This window comes from Salvia hispanica, chromosome 5, assembly GCF_029641045.1.
Source record: "Salvia hispanica isolate PSC_SH4W2 chromosome 5, Shi_PSC_v1, whole genome shotgun sequence".
NCBI lineage: Eukaryota > Viridiplantae > Streptophyta > Magnoliopsida > Lamiales > Lamiaceae > Salvia > Salvia hispanica.
Genome location: NC_142696.1, coordinates 18,658,655 through 18,676,427, shown reverse-complemented (window position 1 = coordinate 18,676,427; position 17,773 = coordinate 18,658,655). Strand labels below are relative to the sequence as shown.

General features: G+C 34.7%; 3 protein-coding genes and 1 non-coding gene across 6 annotated transcripts; 3 read left to right on the top strand and 1 right to left on the bottom strand.

Annotated features, from left to right (window-relative positions):
* On the top strand, nt 1–1,068 carry LOC125187270 (uncharacterized). The gene is made up of 2 exons (XM_048083825.2): nt 1–296; nt 674–1,068. The coding sequence occupies exons 1-2, from the start codon at nt 105–107 to the stop codon at nt 845–847; spliced, it is 366 nt and encodes a 121-aa protein (XP_047939782.1). The 5' UTR covers nt 1–104; the 3' UTR covers nt 848–1,068.
* Nucleotides 1,069–3,417: 2,349 nt separating this feature from the next.
* Nucleotides 3,418–8,366, top strand: LOC125186469 (peroxisome biogenesis protein 2-like). Of its 3 annotated transcripts, none has more exons than XM_048082835.2 (9): nt 3,418–3,679; nt 4,582–4,695; nt 4,796–4,949; nt 6,497–6,633; nt 6,781–6,881; nt 7,085–7,202; nt 7,301–7,467; nt 7,605–7,739; nt 8,194–8,366. In XM_048082835.2, the coding sequence occupies exons 1-8, from the start codon at nt 3,551–3,553 to the stop codon at nt 7,720–7,722; spliced, it is 1,038 nt and encodes a 345-aa protein (XP_047938792.1). In that variant the 5' UTR covers nt 3,418–3,550; the 3' UTR covers nt 7,723–7,739; nt 8,194–8,366. The 3 variants fall into 3 exon arrangements, with proteins under 3 accessions (XP_047938792.1, XP_047938793.1, XP_047938791.1); XM_048082836.2 differs by having other exon boundaries at nt 8,187–8,366; XM_048082834.2 differs by lacking the exon at nt 8,194–8,366 and having other exon boundaries at nt 3,419–3,679; nt 7,605–8,007.
* A 7,402-nt stretch (nt 8,367–15,768) lies between these two features.
* Nucleotides 15,769–17,602, top strand: LOC125187554 (putative inactive nicotinamidase At3g16190). The gene is made up of 5 exons (XM_048084167.2): nt 15,769–15,923; nt 16,000–16,113; nt 16,569–16,803; nt 16,885–17,001; nt 17,311–17,602. Exons 1-5 carry the CDS (start codon nt 15,873–15,875, stop codon nt 17,382–17,384), a joined length of 591 nt encoding a protein of 196 aa, XP_047940124.1. The 5' UTR covers nt 15,769–15,872; the 3' UTR covers nt 17,385–17,602.
* On the bottom strand, nt 17,595–17,668 carry TRNAT-AGU (transfer RNA threonine (anticodon AGU)). The gene has a single exon. It is a non-coding gene; the product is annotated as a tRNA-Thr (tRNA).
* Nucleotides 17,669–17,773: the final 105 nt, after the last annotated feature.

Below are 17,773 nucleotides of genomic sequence, written 5' to 3'. Positions count from 1 at the left end.
GTACATGCCCGATGCAGGCAACCAACCAAATCTCAAATTGTGGCGGTGGCTTAGCAGATACTCCTATTATATGATGGTTCCCAGCAGCTGAGCTCACGCCGCCAATGGCTTTCTTCGCCCTCTCCACTCTGCCGCCTTCCGCGCCCTTGTTTTCTACTCTTTCAACCCCCTTTAAACCCTCTCCCATTTTTCTGCTCACTATTCCCTCCTCCGTCAGGTCTATGAGGTCATCAGTGGTCGCTATGGCTCCCGATGAAGAGAAGATGACCCGCCGTTCGCCCCTCGACTTCCCCATCGTCAGTATCGCTCTTTCTTTTCTCTCAGGACTTCTGTCGAACACCTTATGTGCTTGCTAATTCCTAGTATTTTCTTTTTATTACTGTATTATGATTATCCAATAAGTTAGTCAAGTAATTTACTCTAGATTGATGGTTTTAGCTCATTTTTGAAGATATTTATTTAGGGAGGCTGCACAAATTTGATCTTTGTAAATGTTCCTGACTTGAAATTATTCAGCACTGTTACATACTAGAGTTGTTAGAATGTTTTTGATGCATCAGTCTGAAATGTTGCAATTGCAATCTAGATCCAGATTTCTTGTGCATGAATAGTGTTTGATAGCTTGGGTTAATGGAGTAGAGTCAGTATTCATATGTAATGCCTCTTTCCGTAGGAGTGGGACAGGCCAAAGCCGGGAAGGAGACCAGATATATTTCCTCAGTTCAGTCCCATGAAGACTCCACTACCCCCACCAATGCCAGCTGATCCTCCTGAAGAAGACGAAGAAGATGAAGAAGAGAAAAAAGAGGAAGAGGAGGAGAACGAGGAGGAGAATGCGGACAAGTGACATCCTTCTACTACTCTTGCACTTGAAGAAGCAAGAATGATTCTTTTCTGGTGCAGATTATTTTTTGAGCGACAACGATGATTGGTTTCTGAGGGTAGAAGACATCGGCATGTAAAGTTGTGTTTGTAGGCTATGCTTGTCAGAGCTCTATGTATCTCTATAAAACACATTATATTCTCCTTGTTACGCTAGAAGATATGTGCTTTTGATCCTCCTCCTAATGACCCCTTGTGTTTGTAACTAAAAAACATAGGTAGATATGAAATAAATCATAGCTCTGATGCATGACTTGTAATATGAGAATAGCGGAAGATTATATCACTTACGAATTGCGTTGGTGACCCCAGCTGCAGAGAATGGAGGTTGATTACGAGCTGGGCTCCTATAAATGAGCTGCAGAGAATGGAGGTTGATATCAAACTGGTAAACATTGAGAACTAGAAACTCTGTCGAGTAATTGGTGACACAAATAAGTCGCTAGTTTTAATGCAAATTAGTAAATAAAAGAAAAGAAAAAGAGGAATTGAAGTATTATTAGTGGAGAATAAGTCTTATATAATGTTTTTAAAATATAGTTTTAATTTTTAAGGGATAAATTAAAATGAAAATAGTTTCTATTCTTAAAGGACAAAGAGTATTTCTAATGGTGTATAACTAAATTGAGCTTAATTTAATTCAATTAAGTTAAAAGCTTATAGTTTTAGACATGTCCGAGTCTCATTGAATCCTGAGTCAAACCTATTAGTACTATATAAATAAGAGAAATGAATCAGTTCATACTTCATAGTATCACTATCCAATACACATAATTGTCGTAGAGTTTGATAGTTTATTACATATGCAATAATCAAACTTTTGTGTTTAAGTATAATTAGCTAAAAGTATTGGGGTTTAAATCTATTGTTGGAGTTATGAGAGATTCAATCTCTCGCCTAAAAAAAGAAGAAGATTTGCATTAACTGATTTTTATGATCCCTCGGAGTAGGCCTATGAAATCTATTATTTCAAATATGTTGTACGTCTTGTGCGGTTCTAAAATAGAATTAACTTTTGTGAATTAACTTTGTAAATTTTTTAATGTCATCCTAGGAGATTATCTGGAATTAGTGATCTTCGATATATCCTCAATAAGAGCATGTTAGATGGTTTTAAGATTGAATTCTTGTGGAGGAGCAATAAATTGTTCGTAAAAATGCTTATAATAAAAAAGTACAGCACTTATGCGGGGTTCGGTTTGCAAGATTGTATCTCGCAATTAATACATATAAATAATCATGAGATAATTAGTCATAACTGACTTTATAGGACTAAAATAATTTTGTAACTCAATCTTAGATTGTATCTTGATATTATTTTATCTAGTAAACCAAACATCACCTTAATTAGATAATGTCTTTATACTCCCTCCGTCCCAGATTTATAGTCACATTTAATTATGGCACGAGTTTTAAGGAATTGGTAGAGTGTGTAATTAATGAAGTGAGATGGTGGAATGTGTAATAAATGAAGTGAGATGGAGGAGTGAGATGGTGGAGTGTGTAATAAATGAAGTGAGATATGAAGTGTGTAATAAATGAAGTGAAGGTGAGTCTCTTTTTGACTTTTTAGTTTTTTTATTTTTATTTTGGTTTATTTTTGTATTGATAATGGCATTTGGGTGTAATTTTAGTGAATAATGGGGTAAAATTTTATATCCAAATATGGAAAATTCTAAATGTGACTATAAATGTGGGACGAACTTTTATGGCAAAATGTGACTATAAAACTGGGACGGAGGGAGTATTATTTTATGTATGAAACCAAACACCACCTCAATATACTACTTCCTCCGTCCGCCATTAGAAATCCCAGTCACTTTTGTACATTCATTTGGTAAAAATGATAATAAATAGTTAAAGTGGAGAAATGGTTAAATAAGATAGAGAATAACTTAGATAAGACTCTTCTCAACATTATTCTCTCTTACTTTATCATTTCTTCACTTTAACTATTTATTATCATTTTTATAGAATGAGAGCGCAAAAGTAACTGGGACTCCTAATGGCGGACGGAAGGAGTATATAAATACCATGACACCTGAGCTTAGTAGAGGTTTTTTTGGAAACCACTAAATTGTTTGTAAAATACTACTAGTAATTATATTGCCATTAAATTTTGTAAACAACTGTATATATGAATAAAGATAACCTATAGTGCCACTTGGGTAGTGATAAAATGCAAATTTATATATTGTACAAACTCAAAACTCCTTAATACAGCTTCAACACAGTTTCAATACAATATCAACACAGTGTAAAATTTCAAGATTTTAATATCAACACAGTATCAATACAATATCAACACAACATCAATCATTGACTACTGTTGAAATTCTATTGACATTTTCCCGTTGATGTTTTTTTTTGATCTGTTAATATTTTTTAATGGTCCAGATTATAGTTTTGAGTTTGTACAATATTTAGAGTACGTGCCACTTTTTATCATGTAACTATCTTTATGAATGTGCGTGCCCTTTTAAATGACGAGAATAGCCCTTACATGTTGATTATCTCATAATTAAGAGGAAAAAATCTTGTGTAATTGTTGCAGCTAAAATTTATTGTGTAGAAACCTCGTGGTGAGGAATACAGTGAACACACAGAGACGCAAAATCCATCATTTATTGGAATAAGTAGTAGAAATTTGGAACTAGTTAATTCAATAATGGATAGACAAATCCTAGCTTCGTCGTCTTCGTCTACCAGCGCCAATTCTGCCAATCCTCCGCCGTCGGAGGATGCGTGGTTCAACACTTATCTCAACCTAATTCCTCAATGGCAATCTGTTCACACGGTAGGTAATTGCTTTTGGGGCTTTTGTTTTTTTTTTTGGAGGGAAGGAGCGATAGAAATGATGTGCTGAATTGAGGGAAATTTGTAGGAAGTATTCTGCATCATCGATGTGTGCATTTTGAAGAATCTGTACCTGTTGGTAGCTTTTTCGTACTGGTGAAATTGCGTTAACGCTTTCACTTTTTGTTAATTGTTTGTGTAGGGAAAATCGAATATTTAATCCATCTTCAATCTAACAGCTAAATTTTTGAGGCGTTGGGCTAATTGATGTTTGAAGAATCCCATCTTTATCAGTTTGGTTGTTATTGGGAGGTGTAGAATTTGTTGACTGAGCTGTCTAGGACGCCTAATGCTTCTTGTTTACTTCAATTTCATCACATTTTGACTCTCCCAGGACCCAGTATGCAGGAGTTAACTGAAATTAACAGTTTTTTTAATTAATTATTAACTTTTCCAATTAGTTTACATCAGTTGGATAAGCTTGTTAAATATTTGGTGTTGCTTCTTAAGAGGTTTTCTTGTGAATTCTTGACAATGCATATAGAAATACAGATGTAGGAAAACACAAGATTGATAGAGCTTGTTGATTCTGTGGGTATTAATGTTCTTAAGAAAAGTATTGAATACCTAACGTCAAAGATCACACCTCGATGTTTTATTTTCCTCCCTTCAAATTATTCCGCAAAAGAAGTTGGGAGTTTCAAACCCATTCAAAATAAGAACGTAAGACATTAAAACACTTGACATTCACGGTCTAAATGTTTTGGTTGTTGAAACTGAATTACTTTTAGCAGATCAAGCCCTAGTTGTTTTTAGTTGAAACTGGTTATCAAAAGATATCCTTATTGGATGCTCCCAGCTTTCGCCCTAATGCTGCAATTGTGCTTTTGTGGTTTCTGATAGGAGATGATCCCAGTTGAAATATCTAGAGTTAATCAGGTAGATGCTGGAAGGCTTGACGTTGAAATGTCAGCCATGTTAAAAGAACAGTTGGTTAAAGTTTTTTCTTTACTGAAGGTAAACATCATGCTGTTAATTGAGTTTCTCGGACCAGAAGCTTTGATAATTAATTGAAAGTTCACAGGCATTTGATTTCCATTCCCTTTTTTGGGGTTAGCCAGGAATGCTATTCCAATACGAGCCTGAACTCGATGCATTTCTTGAGTTTCTTATATGGCGATTTTCAATATGGGTTGATAAGCCTACACCTGGTAATGCTCTCATGAACTTGAGGTATAGGGATGAACGTGCAGTTGAGCCAATGGTAAAAGGTCAGTGGCTATTTACTTACTTTCTTCTTCCGGTACTTTATCTGTTGTTCTGAGTATCTTATATGGTGATTGTTTACTGCATATGGAAGATGTGCAATAAATTGGTGACTGAATGCTTCAAGATATTGGAGAAATTCACTTATATTATGAGAAGTAACGGTGTTATGTATTACAAAATTGCAAATTACTTCACCCTGTCCCTCAGGCATGTTAGGCTGATTTATTAACAACAGGAAGTATTTGTTAGGACAGGATGAAATTATGAGCATACATGTGGTTGTTCAGTGTGAAATGTTTGCAGGTGGCTCTACATGCTCCATTTCCCCTCAAGCTTTTCTTTTTCTACTCGTAAATGTGAAATGTTCACTTTATGTCATACAATGTCGATCATGGAATTAAGTTAATTTGATACACGTCATTGTTTCACTAATGTAAATTGCGTAACTTGGTATCCCGGCGCATGTTGCTGGTGTCAGTAGAGCACTTAATATGCACTGAGGCACTGTTTTCAGAATCAATAAGAGACCGAAAGACTTAATATAGTTGAACTATGCATTGTCTTTACACTTTTTTCTTCAGTTCAATATATCTTATTATTGGTCAAAAAAGTGCATTTAGTATAGGCAAAGCGCAAATTAAAATGGTCTACTTATATTTTCAAAAAATAATTTTTATTGATTTTTAACCATTGGTGAAATGTCTAAGCAAACTGGAATAGATCAAGTGGCAGGAGATAGGAAACATACCTGTCAAATTGATATGACAAGATGAGTTAAAGAAGCAAATACATTGAGTGACAAAATATGTGCAAATGGAAATCAATAAAATGTGCCTTTGTTAGTATCCACCTAGATATGTCCATACTGTCCTTCATATATTTGGTTGGTGGGCAGGAGTAATTATTCAAGAAACGAAGCTTACCTCAGTACATTTTTTTTTTCATATTTGTCTCAATGTGGTTGCATTTATATTAAATCTTACTTTCGTCTTCTAGCACTCTAATTTGTCTACTGCCAATTTATTAATGTCTTAGGAAAGAGTCATAACCTTACGTTACATTGACAAGGTATTAAAAATTTCAAAGTTATCTAGTTTCTTCTACATTTGGGGGGAAAATAAATCCTATAATACTCTATTTCGAATAATCTATTTGCAAAACCTTGTGATACTAAACTATGTTTATATAATTGTGTAGCTAGTGGTAAAATAGCAGCCTCATCAATAAGTTAACTACTAGCTAGGAAAACCTTATATTCCTTTAGCCCTTTCGAAGCAGAGCTTAGAATTAATCTTTAGTAAGTGTTAATTAAAGTTGATGTGTTGAACTTAGGCGTCTTGTTGTCTCCCGTTTTGATAAAATACATATTCAGTCATAACTGTTACACATTATGCCTTTGTGTCTTACAGAGGAGAGGCATTGGAAGTCTTTTAATTAGGAAAATGATAATTGTTTTTGTTCAGTATACCCTTGGTGTTCTATTGAATTGCGGATCTTTTTCCTTTAATGTCGAGGCTTTACACTTGTGCTTCTACGTACATTCTTATAGTTAGAATGGGGCTGGAGGGGCCAGGATTAACTGTTTCACAGAAGATCTGGTACTGTATAGCAACTGTTGGTGGTCAGTATATTTGGGCCCGACTTCAATCATTTTCTGCTTTCCGTAGATGGGGTGACACTGAGCAGGTGCTTCTTATCTCTGAATGATTTAATTCTAGTAGTTATGCATGATATGCGCACGATATATGATGTAATTACATCTGAATGTACTTGCTTAAATATATGGAAGTTAGCCCCTTTTGGAATAATGTTCTAATCATCTCCTTTGTTCAGAGATCACTAGCTCGTCGGGGTTGGTTTATCTTACAACGTATAGAAGGATTTTATAAAGCTGCATCCTTTGGAAACCTGCTCATATTCCTTTTGACAGGAAGGTAATTATTCTTATGCAGCCTTTGTATTTTATGTACAGCTCAAAGAGAATGATTTGCTTTAATAATCTTCTTTGGTACCTGAATAACATCAAGTTTGTTTGAATAAAAGCTTGAGCCTTACAGATTTGTAAATATACAAGTGTGCAAAGAACTTAACATGGACCAATCTTACCTTAATTGTAATTGGTCTTACCTTTATGTAGGTATAGGAGCCTTACTGAGAGAGCCTTACGAGCGAGACTTGTCTATGGAAGTCCTAATATGAATCGATCTGTGAGCTTTGAGTACATGAACCGGCAGCTAGTGTGGAATGAATTTTCGGTAAATTCTCTATCATTTCTTGGAAGCATTTGTCAGAAACATTATTTGGCCAGATTTGTTAAGATGCTATGTGGAATAAAGCACGGCATTATGTGCAGGAAATGTTGTTGCTGCTTCTTCCACTTCTCAATTCGTCGTCCCTGAGAAAAGTTCTCCGTCCATTCTCAAAAGATAAGTCTTCAAACTCAGAAGGGGATGATGCTGTATGCCCCATTTGCCAGACAACTCCAACCACTCCATTTTTAGCTCTTCCGTGTCAGCACAGGTAGTTTGTTTCTGCATCCTTCCTTCCTAATTCCTATTGCTTTATGCACATCGATCTCCATGTTCACAAACACTTCCAACCTCAATCCTCAAGTGAGGGCTAGAGAAGCTTCTCCTTACTATAAACTTTACTGTCAGGTATTGCTACTATTGCCTTCGAACAAGATGCGCATCCATGTCTTTCCGGTGCTCCAGGTGTAGCGAACCCGTTGTTGCAATGCAACGATATGGGGACTCTGTCTCCAGCGAAACTTGATGAAAGAGTTACACAAGGTGATTTAAATAGTGAAGTACAATTAGAATCATGTATGGTGTTGGAAATTAAGGAATATTCATATATAAAGAAAATTACTCAATTTAGTGAATGAAAAAATTGATAAAGAAAATTAAGAAATAGTATTCATACTAGTGTTGATCAAACGGAAGTTACTAAGATCATTATCCAGACAATGATTATGTACCATGTTTGGGAGAGAGAGATTAGGTGTCTCACCCTCACACTTGTATGATATATAAATTTATAATGCAGCTTCATTGTCTAGTTTCTTCCATAGAAGAAAACCTCTAGGATTTGGAACTCATTTAGCCACTATATTTGTTTGTTTTCCAAATTGATTCTCATACTAAGCCACGCATATTTGTTTGGTTTCATATGTCATAGATTATCTGGTATCAGTTCTACCTTTCAAGTTTGATGAAAAGTCTGAATCCTAAGATCAGTTTACAGGCTTTTCCAATTATCCGACCCTTTGAGGTACACGAGGAATGCCAATGAGCCCAACGGTGAAGGCCCTTGGTCTAATAACCAAAAAAGAAATTAATTACCAATTATGGAGGGATGATATGTGAGCTCCTTATGTGAGCATCACTTTCGTTTGATGCATGTTTAACGTTGTTTGTTTTGATTTATATATTTAGTTTGATTCTAATACATTTAGAAGTGTTATTGAAAATATAATTACATAAAAATCAAAGCTTGAATTGTTATTTTACTAATTTGTTTGAAATTATAGGGAAAACAAGCAAATCAAGCTTTGGTTTTATGAATTTTATGAAATTAAAATTTTAATAACATTTTTTAATGTATTAGAATTAAACTAAGAGTAAAGGTCAAAAGTGGTCCTAATCATATAGCTAAAATACGAATTTGGTCCAAAACATTTACTTTATGAAAATCGTGTCCTAAACGAAATTGTCGTCGGATTGGTCCTTTTTTTGGTGGTTTTGTCAAAACTAACGGTCAACGCCCGATTAGTGATATTTTGACTATTGTATAATAATTATTAAAAAAATAAAATATTAAAAAGAAAAAAGAAATTCCAAAATTAGAAATTTTCTCTCTTCTTCTCTCCCATCTCTCTCGTCTCCATCCTTCTTCCCCAAATCAGATCATCTCTTTTGTGCCTCTAGCTCATTCAAACAGTCGGTGTTTCGGACACTGAAGGGAGGGTTTTTGCACGTGTGTCGTGTGCATGTGCCCTTTCTTTCAACAAGATTTATAATTTTTCTACTAATGCAACAAATATTACTAAGTATAAGCGGCAAGAGCGGGGTCGAACCACAGGGACCATGGACCTACTTGAGATTGTTCCTACGACACAATCGAAAAAGGGGTCGGCTGCTGCCACGCATTCATTGGGAGGGTTAAAACTCTAATATACTTGACCTGGCGGAATTAAACTGGACTCTATTTACCTGACCTAGGGGATCAGAAAAGTACGGACACTTGCAATTTGTAAACTGGAGTTAAACTGACTAGAACACCTGTAACTAAAGGAACATGCTGAAACTTTCCCAAAATAAGCAGACAAAGATGCAAAAGTAAGTGGGGACCATTTCTCCTAAACAGACTGGGGCTGGCAGAAAAGCTGTGAAAAGCAAAAAGCAAAAGCAAAAAGCAGATCTGATTTTGTAACTAACTCCTACTTCATCTTCTCCAAACAACCAAGTAAAAACAGAGCATAGAACAGAGCTTCAACACCATTGACGAAATAAAACTGATCATGCTTCAAAACGAGACGTAAATGCGAAATTCAAGCTAGAACTACCAAATCTACGCTACTGGGTCAAGCAGAAAACGAAATGAACACAAATTACCTTGCATGCATCACCTAAACTATCGGATCTCAGAAATCGAGCACGTGAACAGCTAAATCTCAACCTCTAAACTACTGGAAATCATGTAAACAACATGGATCTAAGCCACCAATTGCGAAAAGCATCCAAGAAACATAAGTAAATAGCATCATCGACATGAAAATAAACAACGAAGCTTCATAAAACTGAAAATAAGTTGAGATCCAAAGGTGAAGTCGTCAATTCCTCCGATGAAACTACATATTTAAGCCAAGAAAGGAACAAACTAACTAACTAAACTAAGAGAGCGGTGGCGTTAAGCGCCTACGAGAGCTTCCTACCTAAACTACGATAGCGTTAAGCGCTGCCTCTTCATTGTGGAAAGCTTCTATTTATAGAGTGGCTTTAACTTCAACCCTAAGGCAACTTCTTGTCAGTATTTGACTATTTTACCCTTGCAATAATTGGGGATCTTCATGTCAGTACGTCATTCTGTCTCCTTGACCAGGTAGATGGCTTTTTCTGCGCTTTTGCTCCATTTCTACTCTTGTCGTCAACTTCCTGATTCTTCTAGGTCCGAGCGACGACTTCTGGTATTTTACTTCAAAATCAGCTATTTTGCATCTGCCAGGTCAATTAGCACAAACTCCTGGATCCATCTGCACACCAATGCATGAAACGAGCCTTATCAGACACCCGCTCGGATAACATCAGCTATACTGCTATATATCAGTAAATAACATCCCTAAGTTGTTGTCTGCTCATCTCTCTTTTCACATTTGTTGGTTCAATTTCTTAAGAAGTATTGGAAGGATCTCTCACAATCTTCTTGAATCAGTAACTGAATTGATCGCATCCAAGATCTTGAACGAGCATCCCCGGATTTCTGCTGTGCTGGAAAAGCCGCATGTGGCTGTGGTCGGCTGCGTCGACTATTTGGGCATCGAGATTATCAGACGCTGAAACAGAGCTGTGAAGAACTAGAGCCCTTGCCATTGCTACTGTCAATTGCAATTTGTAAACCTTTCTTATGTATTTTATTTTGTTTTTATTTGCTGCATTTTCTTTTCAACAATTAGTCCTATGCAAAAACCTCTGTTTTCATTTATCAAATATAGTACATATCATTTCATTTATCAAATACGTACCAAATCTTATCATATGTTATCCAAAGGAGCTTAAATTCTTGAATGTTTTGACCTTTATAATAAGTAAACCATATTTTTATAATGCATTCAACTCTACTGGACCTTATCTTAGCCGTGAGTGAGCCGGCCAGTTTCACAATCTTCTGCGCCACCCCTGGAGGGGGTCGAAAGCAGTCTTCGGATTCATTACAGCCCGAAAACGTACCTAAAGAAGCTCCCAACTTTCACCAGCCGGTTTTCTTTCTTCTTTGTCGGCCTCAACTTCAACAATGGAAGGAAAGAAGAGGAGATATAAATTCTAATTTTGGGTGTTGACCGTTAGTTTTGACGGAACCTTCAAAAAAAGGACCAATCCGACGACAATTTCATTTGTTTAGGACCCGAGTTTAAAAAAGTGAATGTTTTGGACCAAATTCAGTGTCAAATTAGAGTGGTGCTCACGTGAGGTACGTAGTAACATACCTATAACTATGATTTATGAGCAAGGTTTTTCACAAATGCTACACTAACGACATAATAGAGTGTATCAGTATAATATGCACTAATATGTCAATTTATACCAGTCAACAAACTTAAATGTTCCATGAAATAATTTCAGTCATATGATTCTATATGCATATGAAAAGAAAGAATCTTCCAATTTTATGTATTTCTATAGAATAAATGAAAAACCCAATTGGTCATAAAGATTCAACAAATGAAACAGCTGCTGCTGAAAGGAGGTCGAAGAATCGGGAGGATATACCTCCAAAATAAGATACTACAACTTCTAAAACAAATGAAGCAGCTGCTGCCGAAAGGAGGTCGAAGAATCGGGAGGATAGATCTCCAGAACAAGATACTACAACTTCTAAAACAAATGAAGCAGTTGTTGCCGAAAGGAGGTCGAAGAATCGGGAGGATAGACCTCCAAAACAAGATACTACAGCTTTTACTGAAAAGAGGTTGAAGTATATTCATGATAGACCTCAAAAACAAAAGCCACAAATTGAGTTATCTAATTATTTAGTATCTTAGTGAAATATATTATGTATAGGGCATAGATTCATTTATGTAAAATTTTGAACTATGTTAAGTGTGTATTCATGAATTTGACCAATTTTTTTGTATTATGTCTTCCAGCCTCAAAGCGTACGAGGTCACAAACCAATGGTGATAATGAACAGCCTGCTGCAAAGAAACAGAGTAAGGCTAAAGGAAAGAAAAAAATGGTGTTTAACATTCTTTGCAGCAGGCTATTCATTATCATCATTGATTTGTGACCTCACACGCTTTGAGGCTGGAAGATAAAATACAAAAAAAATGGTCAAATTCATGAATACACACTTAAGATAGTTCAAAATTTTACAAGAACGAATTTGTGCCATATACATAATACTCCTATATTTTACTAAGATAATAATTAAACAACTCACTTTGTGGCTTTTGTTTTGGAGGTCTGTCATGAATATACTTCGACCTCTTTTCAGTAGAAGCTGTAGTGTCTTGTTCTGGAGGTCTATCCTCCCAATTCTTTAACCTCCTTTCGGCAGTAGCTGCTTCATTTGTTTTAAAGATGTAGTATCTTGTTCTGGAGGTCTATCCTCTCGATTCTTAACCTCCTTTCGGCAGCTGCTTCATTTGTTAAATCTTTGTGACCAATGGTGTTTTTCATTTGTTCTATAGAAATACATAAAATTAGAAGATTCTTTCTTTTCATATGCATATAGAATCATAAGACTAAAATTATTTCATGTAACCTTTAAGTTTATGGATTGGTACAAGCTTAGCTACAATTTCTGCCAATGTTTTTCCACTAAAATATCAAACATCAATAAATGCATTATTATGCATCATAATATTTCACTCTAACTATAGAATACTTCACTGTAAGCACATTTACTTCACTGAAATGATAAAATAGTGTACATAAGCATGGATCACAAACACTTCACTCTAACAATGGAATACTTCACTATAAGCACATTTTACTTCACTGAAATGATAAAATAGAGCCTATAAGCATGAATCACAAACAATTCACTCTAACCATGAAATACTTCACTCTAAACACATTTTATTTCATTGAAATGAAAAAATAGAGCACTTTAAGCATGGATGACAAACACTTCACTCTAACCATGTTTTACTTCAGTGAAATGATAAAAATAAAATAGCGCGCTATAAGCATGAATCACAAACACTTCACTCTAAGCATGAAATACTTCACTTTAAGCATGTTTTACTTTACTAAAATGCAAAAATAGAGCAGTATAAGTATGGAAGACAAACACTTTACTCTAACACTGGAATACTTCTAGCTATGCACGTTTTACTTCACTAAAATGATAAAACATAGCACTTTAAGCATGCATCACAAACACTTTACTCTAATCATGCAATTCATCACTCTAAGCACATTTTACTTCACTGAAATGATAAAATAGAGCACTATAAGCATGGATCACAAACACTTCACTCTAACCATGAAATACTTCACTCTAAGCAAGTTTTACTTCACTGAAATGATAAAATAGTGCACTATAAGCATGGATGTCAAACACTTCACTTTAACCATGGAATACTTCACTCTAAGCAAGTTTTACTTCACTACAATGAAAAAACAGAGCACAATAAGTATGCATCACAAACACTTCACTCTAACCATGTAATACTTCACTCTAAGCAAGTTTTACTTCAATCCAATGAAAAACATAGCACAATAAGCATATATCACAAACACTTCACTCTAACCATGAAATATTTCACTCTAAGCAAGTTTTACTTCGCTTCAATGACAAAACAGAGTACAATAAGCATAGATCACAAATATTTCACTCTAATCATGGAATACTTCACTAAAATGAAAAAAACAGAGCAGGTAGAAATTACTCACGATTGGAGTCTTTGGTTGCATTTTTACTGTCGATCAAAACCTACATAAAAAAAGAGAGTAGTTAACTGTAGTAATTAATTGTACACAAACTATAGTACTATGTTTCTTACATTCTATTACGACTGGATAATAAACTAAAGCAGATGTTCTTGTGTTCAATTTGGATTGCATAATAAACTATTGCAGATCTCACTTATTAAAAATGGTCATGTTTGAATTTGCAGAATTTTTAAAACTAATTAATTGGGGATGAGATCCTCTACGGTGCATAGCACCGTGCTGTGCACCTTTCTCTCTCACAAAATGAAATTAAATAATTAAATATAAAAATGAATTTTTTATTCAATTGGGAGGGGGGGGGGGGTGCACAGCACGATGCTGTGCACCGCAGAGGATCTCAGCCCAATTAATTGTTGATTCTAAAACTTATTAAATGTTCAAATCTAAATCGGTTGAAGAAATGTTAATTAAAAATGAGTTTGACGACGGAATGAAAAATCCAAATCAGTTGAAGAAACCAGTAGAACAACTTACATTTTGAAAAATCTTTCTGATTTGAATCCATTTGTTCGACGACGGATGGAGGGGACGGAATATTAACAACGATGAAATGAGGCGATGGCGATTGCAGCGACTATGCGCCGGAGTGAGAAAAATTTGTCGAAATTTCGATCATAGGACATGAGAAGACGGGAAGAGGAGTTATGGAGGGGAGATGAATTACGTAAATAAGAAATTAATTCAAATGTTAACCCTAATTTTATTTGTGAAATGTCCATTATAGTGAAGTAAATGTTTAATATAGTGAACTGATTTCTCCTCTAATTTCGAAAATCACATAAGTTAGTATCAACCCTTTATGATATTTATTCTCTAGTTATGTCTTTAATAGGCATTTACCCAGAATCACTATTCCTCTATAGTATTAAATCATTGTGTGAATCATTGAATATTTTCTCTCCAAGAAGATGGTTAGATACGCTGATTATTAGGACATATAAATATAATATAGTGTACTCTTTGGTGCTTCACACTATCTCTTTATTAATCAAAATAGCAAATACTCCTTCCGTCCACAAAAAATAGAACAATTGGTGTATGACACGAGTTTTAATATAGAATTGGTAAAGTAAGAGAGAAGAGAAAAAAGTAAGAGAGAAAGAGAAAAAGTAAGTGAGAAGTAATGTTAGTAGAATGATGTGTAAGATTATTATTTGTTGAAAATTTTCCATAAATGAATGTGCTCTATTTTTTGTGGACGACCAAAAATGATAAATGTGCTCTATATTTTTTGGACGGATATAGTATTAACTAATTTCTGGAAGCTGACATACCAACTTCAAAGATGGATATAATTAATTTAAAGTCTAATTATAAGTAATATTTAGTCTTTTTAATGTACTACGTTCTATTAAATAAATTGTAAATAACATATATTTAACGTAATACACGATGATGTGAGAGTGATCAATTGCTAACTCAATCTTTAATTGCTAACTACAACTGGTTTAAACCATAAAATTTGTAGAGATCTAATGGTCTATAAATTGTCATGTGTAGTTTCATTTTATTATTATTTAAATTTAAAAAGATAATAAAACTACCAAAATTATGGTTTTGGATCAAAATGTCAATATAGCATATTAAATATATCAATTCGATTCATTGAATATGTCGACACAATTTAGCATTAACATTGTACATGTATTATAATGACATATTATAATAGTTACATTGACAAGCTGTTCTTGAAAATTATGAAAATTAAAGATTTTTTTTTTCTTCAGATTTTGATATCGGAATATATGCAAGTGAGATCTTGTTAAAATCCTTAAAAAATTATCTTTAATTTGATAAATGTTGTGTTAAAATAATTTAAATTGAGATAGTTATAATTATTTAAAGTTTTCAAAATATTTTTTTGAAAGTTAATCAATTGGCATTAATATTCTTAATTGATATTTTTTTGCATTGTGTTGATACACATAAATGAATGATCTTGTCATGATTCAATGCCTATCATTAGTTATAGTTAGCAATATAACACATCTCGCCGCAGGCGGGACAGGACAGGACGTTCTATCAAATACTCCTAAGTCCTAAGTAGTACAGTTAAGTACTATAACCTTTTTTTTTATCAATTGAAACATAATTTTGTACTCTAAAGCACGAAAATTATTGATTAAAGGATCATAATTTCATTATGCTGGCCTGTTTTCACATTTGACGAAGGCCCAATCCAACACAATTAAATCTCACATTGTGATAAATAAGAGGAAAAAATAGCAAAGATTTAGAGGTGCAGCAATGGCAGACTCAAACTGGAAGAATACCGCCCTTCTTGTAATTGATATGCAGGTCTTTCAATTTTCTTTCTTTTTAAGCTTATGTTTTCTCTTATTCCTTCATAATCTTATGCTATGTTTTTTTGTAGAAAGATTTCATTTATCCCGGCAGTCCGGTGCATGTTATAGGCGGCGCAGCTATTGTTCCAAATGTTGTTAAGGCCGTTGAACAAGCTCGAATCCGTCAAATTCCTATTATTTGGGTGCTCTCTTCTTTTTATTTGCTCCAATTCTTTGTTTTTTTACACTGCAAATTTAGTTGCCTTGATTCGCGTAATGCTCAATTGTTATTCAAATCGAGTTAAAAATTGGATTATAGATAGTTGCAGCCGATATATTACCTTGAATTTAATGTAAAATGTGAAATTTGTTGCATTCTGAATCATGATATGTAGAAAGTTTGAGCTTGAGATCGTAATGATGTTAATGTGCAAATTGACTTATACAATTGGATGATAGATATTTTTTTGCTAATATAATACCATGAGTTGAATATTGTGGAAATTGAAATTTGTTGTATTCAAATTTTTGAGATTGAGAGTGGTCATAGTGTAGTGTTGGATGTCTGACTTTTCATACAGAGTTGTAAAAATGGATGAAAGATATTTGTTGAGCTTGAGAGGAATCCTAATGTTGGAAGTGTGATAAATGGTTATAGGTTGTGCGAGAGCATGATCCATTGGGGAGAGATGTAGAGTTGTTCCGCAGGCATTGGTATGCTGCTGATGAACCAAAACCGACTTCAAAGGGTAGCGTGGGTGCAGAATTGGTTGATGGGCTGGTCATCAAAGACGGTGACTATAAGCTGGTGAAGACGAGGTTTAGCGCCTTTTTTAACACACACCTTCACTTATATCTACAGGGCGCTGGAATTAATAAGCTAGTAATCACTGGTAATATAATGTTGGAAAACCTTCTGTTTTTTTTGTGTTTAGAGGATATCAGGCTTTTAATCTGGTGGATACCTTGTTCAGGTGTTCAAACTCCAAACTGTATCCGGCAGACTGTCTTTGATGCTGTTGCATTAGATTATCATAAAGTCACGGTCATTGTTGATGCAACCGCTGCTGCCACGCCTGATGTACACATTGGTAAAAGCTCGAAAACTATATTCAACTGTTGCTTAATGTGGTTCTTTTCATTAGATATGAATAGTTATGGGGGGAAACAGAATGTAACGAGAAGTACGTGCCCTTTGCATTTGGATGATTTTAGTTACAGGAAACTTGATAGCAAAAGATAGAGTTATGACTATTAGGTTACAGTCATGAATCCTTAAATTCGAACTTTTGATGATTAGTTTGGTGTTAGATATATTAGGTTCGTGTTGAAGCAACTTTATTGTCCGGTTATTTAAGAAAGTGTATAAGGTTGCAAACTAATATAATGCATTCCTTCAGCTAATATATATGACATGACAAACATTGGAGTGGCAACGCCAACTCTAGAAGAATGGTGTAAGTTCGAAGGTTAGCATATTTGGCTTGGCTGCTGCTCGGAAGGCGTCGTCAATATGAGTATGGTGGCGAAGATCCGCTTGTAAATACAGTTCCTATCGTTAGCACAGGATGTTGTGTGTTTAGTAACTATACTGGTTATTAATGTGTGACACTGATTGTATAAATGCATAATTGTATTGAGTTTGTGGTTTGTAACGTGAATTTGACATAAAAAAAGTTGATATTGCTTTCATTGAGAGTTGAACTCAAGACCTCCCGCTTACTAAACGGGTGCTCTAACCAACTGAGCTATGAAAGCTACTTATTTGGTATGCTTTGTTATGATTAATTAATACAGGAAACCCGTAACTTACACTTGAAATAACTTCAAATTTGGAAACATCATCTACCCTGTTATAAAATC

Coding starts and splice junctions, on each gene's coding strand:
- LOC125187270 (XM_048083825.2), top strand. CDS start 105: ATGGCTTTCTTCGCCCTCTCCACTCTGCCGCCTTCCGCGCCCTTGTTT. Junction 297..673: donor CGCCCCTCGACTTCCCCATC/GTCAGTATCGCT, acceptor CTCTTTCCGTAG/GAGTGGGACAGGCCAAAGCC.
- LOC125186469 (XM_048082835.2), top strand. CDS start 3,551: ATGGATAGACAAATCCTAGCTTCGTCGTCTTCGTCTACCAGCGCCAAT. Junction 4,696..4,795: donor AAGTTTTTTCTTTACTGAAG/GTAAACATCATG, acceptor TTTTGGGGTTAG/CCAGGAATGCTATTCCAATA. Junction 4,950..6,496: donor AGTTGAGCCAATGGTAAAAG/GTCAGTGGCTAT, acceptor ACATTCTTATAG/TTAGAATGGGGCTGGAGGGG.
- LOC125187554 (XM_048084167.2), top strand. CDS start 15,873: ATGGCAGACTCAAACTGGAAGAATACCGCCCTTCTTGTAATTGATATG. Junction 15,924..15,999: donor TTCTTGTAATTGATATGCAG/GTCTTTCAATTT, acceptor GTTTTTTTGTAG/AAAGATTTCATTTATCCCGG. Junction 16,114..16,568: donor GTCAAATTCCTATTATTTGG/GTGCTCTCTTCT, acceptor AAATGGTTATAG/GTTGTGCGAGAGCATGATCC.